The following is a 13,291-nucleotide window of genomic DNA, read 5'->3' on the forward strand; positions in this document are numbered from 1 at the left end:
GCCGATTGAAGCAGTGCTGTGCCTCTTTGGGCAAGGGGAGATGGTCAGTTTCTGGTTAACTCGTGAGCCTGCTGGGCTCGGGGCAATTTTCATAAAAATTGTGTTAATTCTCTTACATGTATCCATGAAAGAGTCTTCCAAAGTATGTTTCTTCTGGGCCCTCGTAAGCCGTGAATGCCCCAACTTGTTAAGATTCTCAAAAAGGAAAAAGAAAAGGTCATAGAGAAGTCCTGCTGGGCCCAATTGCTACTGCAGAGGGCTTGCTTTCTGGTGGGCAGGTCACCAGTTGGAGTAATTCCTGAGAAGCAATATGGTCTTTGTAAGGGGCAGGGGAGGTCTTGGGGTGCAGGAGGTGCCCCAGCAGCAGTAGTCTGTCCTGGAAGCAGTTTGTTTCACAGCTATTAAAACTATTCTTTCTCCACGTTTAAACACTATTAATCCAGAAGGTTGGGTTGGATAACTTGTTGAGATCTTCTCTAGCCTCTTCCTTCCATTTAAAGGAGGAAATATAGCTGTTAGAACACAGTGCTTGATTTCACCCCAGCCCAAAGAGTTGTGAATGGAGTTAGATCCAGTTGGCGACCAGTCACAAGTGGTGTTCCCCAGGACTCAGTATTGGGGCCTTTTCTGTTTAATATCTTAGTATCAGCGGCATGGATGAGAGGATTGAGTGCACCCTCAGTAAGTTTTCAGGTAGGAATGGTCTACAGAGGGATCTGGAGAGGCTGGATCGATGAGCCAAGGCCAGTGGTATGAGGTTCAACAAGGCCAAGTGCCGGGTCCTGCACTTGGGTCGCAACAACCCCATGCGGTGCTACAGGCTTGGGGAAGAGTGGCTGGAAAGCTGTCTGGTGGAGAAGGACCTGGGGCTGTTGGTCAACAGCTGATTGAATATGAGCCAGTGGTGTGCCCAGGTGACAGAGAAGGCCAATAGCATCCTGTCTTTGGTTAGAAATAGTGTGGCTAGTAGGACTAGGGAAGTGATTGTCCCCCTGTACTCGACACTGGTGAGGCCCCATCTTGCGTATTGTGTTCAGTTTTGGGCCTCTCACTACAAGACAGACATTGAGACTCTAGACTGTGTCCAGAGAAGGGCAACGAAGCTGGTGAGGGGTCCAGAGCACAAGTCTTATGAGGAGCAGCTGAGGGAACTGGGGTTGTTTAGCCTGGAGAAAAGGAGGCTGAGGGGAGACGTCTACAACTACCTGAAAGGAGGTTATAGCAAGGTGGGAGTTGGTGTTTTCTCCCAAGTAACAGGTGATAGGACAAGAGGAAATGGCCTCAAGTTGCACCAGAGGAGGTATAGATTGGATATTAGGAAAAATTTCTTCACTGAAAGGGTTGTCAAGCACTGGAGCAGGCTGCCCAGGGAAGTGGTGGTCGCTGTCCCTGGAGATATTTAAAAGACATGCAGATGTGGTGCTGAGGGACATGGTTTTGTGGTAACTTGGCAGTGCTTGGTTAATGGTTGGACTCAATGATCTTCCAGGTCTCTTACAATCAAAATGATTCTATGATTCTAGTTAAAACCCCATTGAATTAAAATAGCTGTTAGAATATACCTTCATTTCCATCACGTGTCCCCATCGCCTTTCTCCAAGTGTACACACGTACCGATAGGAAAAAAATTCTTTTGAGAAGCAGCTAGGATAGCTCCATTTGAAGCAGAGAGAGATGTCTGATTCTGTCTTTATGCAAATTGTGTCCAGCATATTCTGTCATTTATGAAAACTTCTGTGTTAGGCCTTTCTTCTTTTTCTTGCCCAGATACTAAAAAAAATAGTGTCTTGTCTTGTCAAATGCAACTAACGAGAGGTAGACAGACTGCTCTTCTCACTTAAGATCTGTATGTGAAACTGAATGCTCTGTATTGATTTCTGCTGCTTTTTTAAAGTGTGGTGCTTCAAAATGTTAAAGGAAACTAAAAAGTTTATTGGTAAATCCCTTCAGCCAGCACGACCTGTGCGCCATCTGCCTTCTAAACAAGGTGAGTAGCATGGCTAAGGTACAGTTCTCTTTGCCAAAGCTTCAGTTGCTTTTAAGGAAATAACAAGTATGTGTGAAGTGACTTTTTTTTTTTTTTTTAATGCTTTTGTGCAAACTACAGTGATGTATAAATATCTTGCTGTGTGTTGATCATCACTGTGTTAAAATCTGAATTTATGTTAGATTTATGCAGAACTTTTTGGTGTTACTCTAACTTGACATGTGAAATTCTGGCTTCAGAAGGATGGACCACGCTTATCTGTCAAATTTGGATTTCTTGGGTTAGTTGTCTCCTGCTATTGAAAACATAAAATACACATAATTTAACAAATAGGTTATTGTTTAGTTTTTATTGCAAGTGCAATACACTGCACCATATGGGTCTTGTCTAGCCTTCATAAGAGTTTAAAACAAACAAAAAAAAAGCCTAAGAAAAAATATGCAGTATTTATGTCAGGTGTGTATATTTTGAGCTTTTTTTGTTTGTTTTTTTAAATCTCTGTAGTCTTTCTAGATACTGCGATATTGCAGCTGTTATTGTTAAGTTAGAACATTTTGGTGGCCAGAGAAACAATGACAGCAACAATGTGGACAGAAGCTAAGTGACAGGATAAATTTTTACTTTGTTTAAAATTCATGGAAGAAATGGAAAAATGGTCCTATGGTGATTTAGAACTTTTAAGTTGTGAATAAATGCCCGTGTAATCTCTTTGCAGTTGGATTTCAGTAATGTTCTTGTGGCAACTATCACAAAATAAAAACGTGGAGTCTATTTAAAATATTTTTTTCTTAATGTTTTCTCTTATCTTCACCGGCATCAGGCATTGCTTTAAACTTTGAGACTGAATTACCTAGCAACACTGAAGTACATTTGCAGAGTAAGGTTGACTGGGTGAGTATTGAGTAGATAGTAGATCACAAAGTTGATGGAGTGTGTTCTAGAGTGCTATAAATTGGAGGTCAGTTGATCCGGTATGTTACCAAATTAGAAGTAAACTGTATTTCCAGCTAGGATTGTCCTTGAATCTGTATGTTATAAGCCAGAAGTGTTAGAAGCGTTAAAAAGAAGTATGTGTTTGAGGAATGCCTTTCCCCGATACTCGCATGCACTAGTAGCTGAAAAACGCACCTTAATGAGTTACTTATTTAAGACTCTTGTGAAAGTTTTTGTGGTGTTTCTTTAGTCTTCATTGCATTGAAGACATCTATTTTAAACTTAAAGTACACCTACTCAGTCCTTGCTTATTATGTGTAAAGGGTAACATTAGTAATACATTTTTTTGTTAGCATACACACAAATTTCATTTGAGGCAACAAACTTCACAAAACTAGGTAATGAAACAGTTTCAGTGCATTCTGTGGTTCTGTTTCACTGACTCTGCTGGACCGGGCAATAAATGGGCCTTAGTATTCAAAATAACAGAAGCACTGTAGTGCTTTATTGCCAGAAATACTTGGGTTTAGACATGGTACAATGTGTCTTTCAAATTTTAAATTGGTTGTAGCTGTTTGCTGCAAAATGCAGTTTGTGGTGTTCCAACTGGAATTCTTGATATTTCATAGTCTGAATTTGATTCTGTTGATAATTTTTTTTTTTTTATTTTAGAATAGGTCTGATAGTCCTGTAGTCCTTAATTTATTGTATGAAGCTTCTGGAAGCTACCATTGACTTTTTTAAAAATCGAGGTGTTGGCTGCCTATCCTTGATCATACATAGGGAAATTAAGAGTTATACTTGTCTCCTGAGCAATGTGTGTTTAAAAGAACAAACTATTCCCTTTTAGAATAGGCCTGTGGTCAGCAATGTTGTAGTACTCAGTTTCATCAATATTTGGCTACCTGTAGCTAGATACTGCATTTCTTTGATGTTAGTGTAGCTGTATTTGTTTTTTAACATTTTCTTTGGCATAGGATATTGAGAAGGCTTTTTAATACTTTTGACTGTGAGCTGTTTCATGGGTACTACCAGTTGATTAGTACCCTGTGAAGTTTTTGGTTTCAGTTGATGGGCAGCATTGGCCTGGAGGCTGGCATAGCAGCTTCACAGAATATTTTGCTAAGCAGAAACACGCAGTAGCTGGTTCTGAAGATGCTGAGACCTGAATCTGATGAAACAAAGTTGTGTGTTACCACTCTTTAATGAGTCTTGGCAAACATTCTCTGTGTTTAAAAAAGCATCAGTGATGATCTGAAAAAACTGTGTGTTGTTATCCATTTGCTCTTTGGCTCCTGATAATGGTGAAATAATGTCCCCATTCCTAGAATAATATATATATTTCACTTCAAGAACCTGTTCTTCAAAATTGCATTTCAAGTGCTTTAATTCTTACTGCCTTTTGTCAAGGCAGTAATAGTACTCTGTATGTACAATCACAAAACTTTAATTATCCTTATCCCCTTTCTTCCTCCTCCAATATATTTCCTATTACAGAAGATAAATGATCACAGGACGAAACACACTGTAAGGTGAAAAACAAGAACAACTGTTGACATAGCAGTTAGTATTGCTAAATCAAAACCAACTCATTACAGCTTTTTATACCAGTCATGGTCTTATGTAGTGACAGTCTATGAAAGAGAATATTCAAGTTGCTATAGGTTAGGATACAGGAAATGCAGGTTACTTTGGAAAGCTTGGTGAATGGTAAAGATTTTAAAAAGTAAAACAGATTGCATTTGCCACTAACTTATGAGTGGATTAAAACAAAAATAAAACAGGCTTTAGAAACAAAGAAAACCAACCCAACTCTGTCAAACCAAGTTCATAAAGGAGCAAGGGAACTGAAGAAGAATTGGTCAACTGAATTCTTCAGACTGCTTTTTTACTCTGTGGTATTTAGTATGCACACTTAAAGCTGCTTAGACTTCTGCCAGAAAAAAGAATCATCATTATGGCACATCAGGAGTGCTAGTCACTAATAGATTCAACTCTGAGTAATTTAGAGAACAGTGAATTGTAGTATTAAAACTACTATCTGAGGGACTTAGAGTCTGAAACTTCTAGTCTTAAGTCTTAGAGGAAGCAGAGAAGAGCTAATGTGAATAGTGAGCACAGTGATAGTGCTTGTATCTAAGATGTTAGCCTTGATTCCAGGGAATTTCCACCAAACTGGTGTTCAGAGTGAAAGTGCCTGAATACTCACTGTACCCTAACTGGCTAATTTAAAGCAAAGAATAATTTTCCTTCATGGTATGCAAAGAATTTTCAGAAGATATAGAGAGTGTTGAGTCCACTACCTCAGATCTATTTAAGGTAGAAAGAGGGGCTTGAAAAGTCTCCCTCAGTCAGTATCAGTTTTAATTTACTAGTTCTTAACTACCATTTGAAAATTATATTGAGCTTCAGAAATGCGTGCCCTGCTCTAGGGATATTCTTTATAGGTGGATTCCATTTTTTGTAGATGGATTTTGGATAGGAACATGTACAAGATGATTGTTGTGAGCAGTGATACTAAAATGTTAAGTTTTGGACCAAAACCCAAGCATAGTAGAACACTTGATATTATAAAGCAGTTGGCAGGATGATGTGATGGGAGATGGTGTAGAAAGAAATGTAAAAATATTGTGGTGACATTGTCTGGCACATTGCTGTAAATTCTGCTGTATCATGCATGTCTTTTTCTTGTGGATTTGAGAATGCGTTAAATCCTTGTTTTTACTCGGAAAGCGCCTTTGAATAGCTAGGACTTGCAAAGACTAGTTTAACATCACCAAACAGTTAGAATTAGAAATATGTCTCTCTGTTAACTTCATTCTCTGAAATCCCTAGATTTTTCAGATACTTCCCCACCACCCCGAAATTCTAGACAAATCAGGAAAAGATAACTAAATTTCAACCACAGAAAATGGAAATGCAAGTAGGGTGGGTAATATCCTAGAAATATTTTGCCATTTCACTATTTGTAGTCTTGGCACACCATGAAAGTTGGTGGTGCAGTTATAATACAGTGTGTTAATTGCTATCTCTGTGTAGAAAATGGGTTCTCTTATGCTTTTGACAAATGCTTCCCAAAATTTTCAGTTCTTGCCCTTTCTGCCCTCCAAATCTGTCTCAGAATGAGATTAAAATTCCTCAGCCAAACCTGTGGAGCCTTTTGGGAGCCAAGACAAACTGTTGAGGGTAAACTTTCCGACTTTGCAAAACACTCACTTCAAGGTTTTGGCAGCTGGAAGTAACTCAACATTATCCTACAGATGTTGCGTCTTGATGCTTATGAAACCTTTTGCTAAGTGAGAGAATCCAAGTCTCTCTTTTGGTCTTAAGGAAAGTCCTTCCTGCTTTTATTGGTCCCCGGTGTAGCAGCTTCTGGCTGTGTTCTGGGTGAGATAAGAGAAAAGGAGATAATTGTATTTGTTTTAAAAACTAGATATAGCACTATAAAATTCTGTCTAAAAGATTGCTGTCTCAATGTGCTTACCTATACTGCTTTGTAGGTTGTTGAACTATGTCTTTATAGTATGTAATCAAGAGTAACAAACATTCTACAGGTTCAAATTAAACTTCTCAGGCATTTTATATTACCACTATCCCTATTTACAGTTTTCTGCAGTTATTTTGCAGGACCTTCATCTTTCAAGTTAGAGATGCATCAACTTTTATAGATAGCTACAGTTCTGACTACAGTTTAATTTGTGCAAGAGTGTTTCTTTTCAGCCTGTTTTTACATTGTAAAGAAGAAGGTGATTCAATTGCAAGGAGTGGAAAAATTGAACAGAATCCAGTTTTCTTCATGCACAGAAAGTATTGTTCAAAATCTTGGTAATTGGTGAAAGCAAAATTGATTACTGAAACTGTGCTACAACTATTATTTTTAACTAAGAAACCCAGAAACACACATCCTTGTTTTAATGTACTTAAAGGAAACAAGCTTCATAACTTAATTTTGTGAAATATATAAAAAAATGTTTAATTCTTCCCTCCCTATTTTAGTTATCTGAAATGACAGAAGTGAAGATCTTAACTCAAACTATGATGCCCTGTCAACCAAAACAGCATGAATCAGAAGCAAAGAAAGGTAAAATACTGCATGGAGATCAGTGTCAGAATTGTATTTTGTGGGTGGAAGGCAGCTGAACTTTGAAGAGATATGGGCTGCATATTATTTTTTTCTGATTAGCCTGTGCTTTGAGAGTTTGGCTTCCTTCTGTAGCACAATTTGAGAGCAAAATGAAACCTTCCTGTTTTTCACAGAACACTCTAGAGAAAGTTTACAACTTGGCCATAACTGAGGTGGGAAACCTCCACTGGTAGACTTGCTTGCGTATAAGCGTGTACCTGTCTTGTTTGTTTTCTTTTTTCCTGTTGTTATTGGTTTTGTTGGGTTGTTTTTTAAGAAAAAAACACCACCAAAACAAACCCAAGAAAAAACAAGCCCCAAGCATAAAAAAAATTTCTTCACACAAAATCCTGGTTTTGTGTAAAATGCTTCTGTATGTAGAAGTACAGGTTTGAGTTGCATCCTCTACCTGTTGGCAGGGGTCAGTCATGGCATACAATCTTTAAGATTATTGAATGCAACCAATTTAAGAATTTAGTAGCTTGGCTTTCTTTTCCTACTCTTACTGTAGTTCTTCTGAAATACTAATTTTTGGATGTTTAGAAATCACTTAATTTCTTTCATTATTAGTCATAGACAGTTTGTTCTTGTGTCAACACTGTCCTTAAGGTTTGCTCCTTATGCTTTTCTTTCTGTATGCCTGTCACTCAATACTTGTAAAGCATAAGAGTGTTTTTGTCACAGTTTTGTAGTTTAAGCAAGCTGAACTTCTACTCTCTTTTTTCGTTAAGGGATATTCTCAGATTCCAGACATATTCTCACAGTCCTCCTCTGCATTGCTTCATGCCTGATTCTTCATTCTTAAACGTGTCACAGGAACTGCAATGGTGATCAAGGTTAAGTCATCAGTTCATTAAGACAATTTTTTCTGCTAATGTCTTCCTGTAATCGGGCATCTCAAATCTGTCAGTAATCTCCAGTCCTTAAGTAATCTCTGGAGACTTGGTTTGTTCTGTTGCTCTTATTACTCAAGAACTGAAAGAATTCTGTTAAGTTTTATTGAGCCTTTCCTATTTTTCCTCAGTATGAGGGTACCATCACCCAGGTTCTTGAGCAGTAATTCTACGCTGTCAAGTGTTACTGACTTGAAAGTCAGTCTTCCATGTATTCCCTTTCAGGCTCAGATTCGTTTCTTTGATTCTTGATCTTGGTAAACAGAATAATGTTCTGTTCTTTGGATCTGGTTTGGTGGCAGGCTTGTCAAGTTCTTTCTGTTTGGTGGTGGCTTTCTGATCCGTTCTTGTTGATTCTGCTTCTGGTGCGTAGAGGATATAGTGTTCTACAAGATCTTCAATGGCTTCTCATCAGGTCATGCTCCTGTACAAACCATCACTTTGAACCTTTCATTGCTGTTAATTGTTGTGTGGTTAATTGCTGTGTGGTGCCTTCCTCAGTCTACTCCACATTTGTCCGTAATGTCAAACTTTTTCCAACACTTACTTTCAAAGGACTTTTGTTTGTTTGATGATTCTTGTAATCCTTTCCCTTCAGAGTAACACAACTTTAGAGGTCCTGTTGTTCAGCTACTGCCTACAAATAAGTATCTTTTTTCCCCCCTTTTTCCTCTCTTCCATCACACTGAAATTTTCACTGCAACTCAGTTTTTATCTCCAGCTGTATGTAATTCTAGATAATAATTTCCATTTCATATCTATTCAGTGGTAGTATGCCTTCAATTACCTATCTACTGTTCTTAAGTGCTTTTTACTGCTATCTCAGTCACTTCGTTACTTTCTCTTAGAATCATAGAATAGTTTGGGTTGGAAGGGACCTTTGAAGGTCATCTAGTCCAACCCTACAGCAATAAGCAGGGACATCTTCAACTAGATCGGGTTCCTCAGAGCCCCGTACAAACTCACCTTGAATGTTTCCGGGGATGGGGCATCTGCCACCTCTCTGCGCAACCCGTTCCAGGGTTTTACCACCCTCATTGTAAAAAGTTTCTTCATTATATCTAGTCTGAATCTACCCTCTTTTAGTTTAAAGCCATTACTCCTTGTCCTGTAGTAACAGTTGCCACTAAAAAGTTTGTCCCCATCTTTCTTATAAGTCCCCTTTAAGTAATGAAAGGCTGCAATAAGGTCTCCCCAGAGCCTTCTCTTCTCCAGGCTGAATAACCCCAACTCTCTCAGCCTGTTCTCACAGGAGAGTTGTTCCATCCCTCTGATCATTTTTGTGGCCCTCTTCTGGACCCGCTCCAACAGGTCCATGTCTCTCCAGTGCTGAGGGCTCCAGAGCTGGATGCTGGACTCCAGGTGGGGTCTCACCAGAGTGGAGTAGAGGGGCAGAATCACCACCCTCGACCTGCTGGCCATGCTTCTTTTGATGCAGCCCAGGATATGCTTCACCTTCTGGGGTGCGAGCACATACTGTTCTCTCACATCCAGCTTTTCATTCACCAGTACTCCCAGGTCCTCCTTAGGGCTGCTCTCAATCCGTTCATGCCCTAGCCTGTATTGATACCAGAGGTTCCCTCAACCCACATGCAGGACCCTGTACTTGACCTTGTTGAACCTCATCAGGTTCACATGGGCCCACTTTTCAAGCTTGCCCAGGTCCCTCTGGATATCACCCTGTCCCTCAGGCCTGTCAACGGCACCACTCAGCTTGGTGTCGTCTGCAAACTTGCTGAGGGTGCATTTGATCCCACTGTCTATGATGTCACTGATGAAGATATTGAACAGGACTGGTCCCAACATGGACCTCTAAGGGACACCATTTGTCACCGATCTCCATCTGGACGTTGAGCTGTTGACCACTACGCTCTGGATGCGACCATCCAACCAATTCCCCTTCTACTGGACAGTCCATCCATCAAATCCATACCTCTCCAATTTAGAGAGAAGGATGTTGTGGGGGACCATGTCAAAGGCCTTATAGAAGTCCTCTTCTTCATATGTTTTTAAACAAGGGGAAAAAAACCCAAGCCGTAAGTTTTGAAGTATGCTGCTGTTCTTTAAACTATTCTTTTTAAAGTTATCCTCATGCCCTCAATGAATTTGGCAGTTATTACAGTCACTTGTGGTCAAAGGCAGGAAAAAAATCCCATTCATAGTTGACTTTGTAGCCTCTCTTGTCAACAGCCTACAGCCTGAGAAGCAAAAACTGTAGTCAATCAAGTGACTGTATAACAGTCCTACAGGAAGCTTGTTATTCCTAAAGGAATAAATTTCTTTGTCACCAAGGACAAAGATAAAGTTTGTCCCTTCTTTGCATTGTTCCTTCCTCTTGTTCTTGCTCTTGTTTAAGAATATCAGCTTAAAATACAGACATGGGTAGACTTATTATATCTGAGACTATGCTAGAGTAGAGATAGTGGTACAAACTTGAATGATAACATGCACGTTTGAAGCAAAGCCCGTGACTTTTCTTGATTCAATGTAAAACCTTCAAAACTATTTCATTTGTATTAGTCCGTTTGCTAGTTTACATGCAGCAGATCTCATAATTACTTTTAGCTGTTGAAAGACGGAATAGCTCCAAGAAAAGAGACACTCAGTTTTTGTTATCTGTGCCATTGAAACATGTGCCACTTTGGTGTGAGTTATAAACTCAAGGCATATTTGTGGCATTTCTGTTAATTAGAACAAGATATAGGGAGTCTGTCCATAGTGTAAGGTTGGATTCATCTTTTTGTGTTCTTTTGTATTAAAACAACAAACCCTTACTAGCTTGGAATAGTCCTCCATACTTACTAAGTCAATTTGATGGGAGTTAAAGTGAAATGTTTTGTAATTTAATACAAATTGTCCTGATGCAAGGTCAGACTTAAATTACTGCTGGTTTTAATACTGATTTTTATATTCCACATGCAGCATTTCCACCCTTCTATAAGAAACCGAATCAGTTTTCTGAATTCCCAACCTTAATGCTTTAAACAATGTTGACCTTAGTAATTTTGTATGTTCACAGAAAGGATCAAATACAGCAGAGATTTCCTTCTGAAACTTTCGAGCGTTTCTCTTTCTCAGAAGAAGCCAGAGTTTCTTCCTGATCATCCAATTGTACTTGAAAAGCCAGTAAGTGCATTTTTCATATTAAGTGAAGTTAGAAAAACAGTCATGGAGGTTTTGACAACCCATTTGATAGGAAACATTTTTCTTCAGACTAGCCTGTCAAATTGATAAAACCTTCAAAAGACAGATTGTGTAGTTCAACTCTGTTACTTTTGTACATAACTTCCCCAGTAAGTATTTGGCATCTTACTGTGGCAAGTATTATACAAAGGAAAAGTGGGGTTTTTTTTCAGTAAAAAGATCAGGTATGTTTCCAAATTTAAAGTCAGTATGAAATCATATTAAAGCTTTCTACTATGAAATCACAGTACATAGCTTTGGTATTCTATGTGAATTCCATCTCTGTCTTTAAAAGAACAATCTTCATAAAGTTCTGGCTTGGTGAAAGTCTGATTCCAGTGTTTAAGTTGTCTGTGCATCAGTGTCCACTACAAAACTATTAATGAGCTTAATGCGATTTGTGTTAGCATTCTTTCTGGTCTGTGGTGTTGGGGAGAAATGAATAGAAATTATGAATGTGAAGGATATCCAGGAGTGCCATCTTAACCTTTGAGATTAAATAATCCTGAAATACTTGGTATGCTAAGAGAAAAAAGTCTAATGGTTCATATTCCACACAGAAAGTGTAGGGGAATATTCTTGGGTATAAACATTATAATATCAAATCAGGCTACATGCTGGGCTGCTTTTGAGGCTATCAGGGTGTAGTTCTTCTAGAAACAGGATTCGTATCCTGGAGAAGTATGTCCAGATGACTACCGTGTTGGCCACAATTTGATGCAGTTTTAAACTTTTAAAATTTCTATTCTTTGGAAGAACAAAGCTAAACTAATATATGACTGTGATGAGCCTTCCCTGATCTTGTTACATCTTTCTGTTATACTTGTCCTCAAGATGAAAGCTTTACTTGTTTGAAAACCTGCCTGCAGGTAGGGAGGTATCAACTCTTGAATTTCCTAACTGTTTTCCCCTCTTTCCGTTGCTTGAGTTTCTAAGGGGGGCCAATTTTGACAATGTATACGCTTTCTCATTGTTATGTTTATAGGTAAAGGAGGACACCCACAGAAATGGAATCGGTGGACGAATGAACTCTAACATTGCTCATGACTTGGCTAAATTGCAAATAATTTGAATACAGGGAAAGAAGGATTGTAAAAACTGGTGTAAGCCAGGATGGGTTGCATGTGTTTTAAGAGATTGTTTTGGGGCTGGAGGATCTATGTCTGTAGGATGATGTCATAAGTGTATCCAGTTATATATAGTCTTTTCTTTAGAAATAGAAGTGTCTCATTGATTGTGAGGCCTGCTCTTAAAGTCTTTCCTCTGATTTGTGTTAGTCATATGTATGTAAGCCCTCACGTGCATATGCTAGTTTATCATACAGATAAAATAGTGAGCTTTCTGATTCTATTCAGCTGCAAAAGGGGATGGGTAAATTACAAACTCTTATTAGTCAGGATCTTGTGTTAGAATAACATAATGAGTATCACTTACCTATCATTATAAGTGTCTTAAGCACAAAGTATGGATGGTTGAGTGGGCCAAAGGAAAAAAAATCCCGTTCTCATTAAAAGAAAGCAAAAGCTGGCAAATTTGGTATGTGATCTTGGAGACAGCGTTGAAAAGGGTATTTCAAGTATACTGATCTCATTAGTATAAAAGGGTGATATTATTAGCTTGCCAGTCATAGTTCAGAAGTTAGTCCCACATTATAAGTATGAAACTTGGTCAGTGACAGGGTTTTCTTTTTGGAATTGACTAGAATAAATGTTTTGGTTTTAATATAGGATAAAACTATCCACTATTGTATTCTGGTGTGAAATTTTAGTGTAGACATTGGAGTTTTAGTACTTTGGGAGTTTGTTTGGAGGCTTATTAACATGAATTAAACATATAAGTTCTTTGGGTGTGGACTGTCTTAAGATGTATTTTGTATGCCAGCATGGATATACCAGCTTGCTTTTCACTAAGCTGTTTTCTTATTGGCGAGGAAGAGGAAAAAATTACCGTCGTTTCCAAGAACATTTCAATGAAAGTATATGAACTTTGTTAGAAATCCCATTGCCATATACTGAAATAAAAATATTATTTTTGGGACACATGTACCCTTCCCAGCTAGTCACTTTCTATGAAAGGATTGAAGCACTTGGAGATGTTAAGTTTTTCTGTATGGTAATCCAAATATAAGAATCTGTGAATAGAATGGAATCTGAATCTTACCCAGGAATGCCT

At 38.5% G+C, this 13,291-nt stretch overlaps 1 protein-coding gene across 1 annotated transcript; it reads left to right on the forward strand.

The window, feature by feature from the left end:
• The first annotated feature begins 653 nt into the window (after window positions 1-653).
• Window positions 654-12,191, forward strand: LOC104292535 (chromosome unknown open reading frame, human C8orf88). The gene is made up of 4 exons (XM_009891938.1): window positions 654-693; window positions 1,895-1,987; window positions 10,956-11,062; window positions 12,105-12,191. The coding sequence occupies exons 1-4, from the start codon at window positions 654-656 to the stop codon at window positions 12,189-12,191; spliced, it is 327 nt and encodes a 108-aa protein (XP_009890240.1).
• Window positions 12,192-13,291: the final 1,100 nt, after the last annotated feature.

Source organism: Charadrius vociferus, unplaced genomic scaffold (assembly GCF_000708025.1).
Source record: "Charadrius vociferus isolate BGI_N301 unplaced genomic scaffold, ASM70802v2 scaffold15, whole genome shotgun sequence".
Taxonomy (NCBI): Eukaryota; Metazoa; Chordata; class Aves; order Charadriiformes; family Charadriidae; genus Charadrius; species Charadrius vociferus.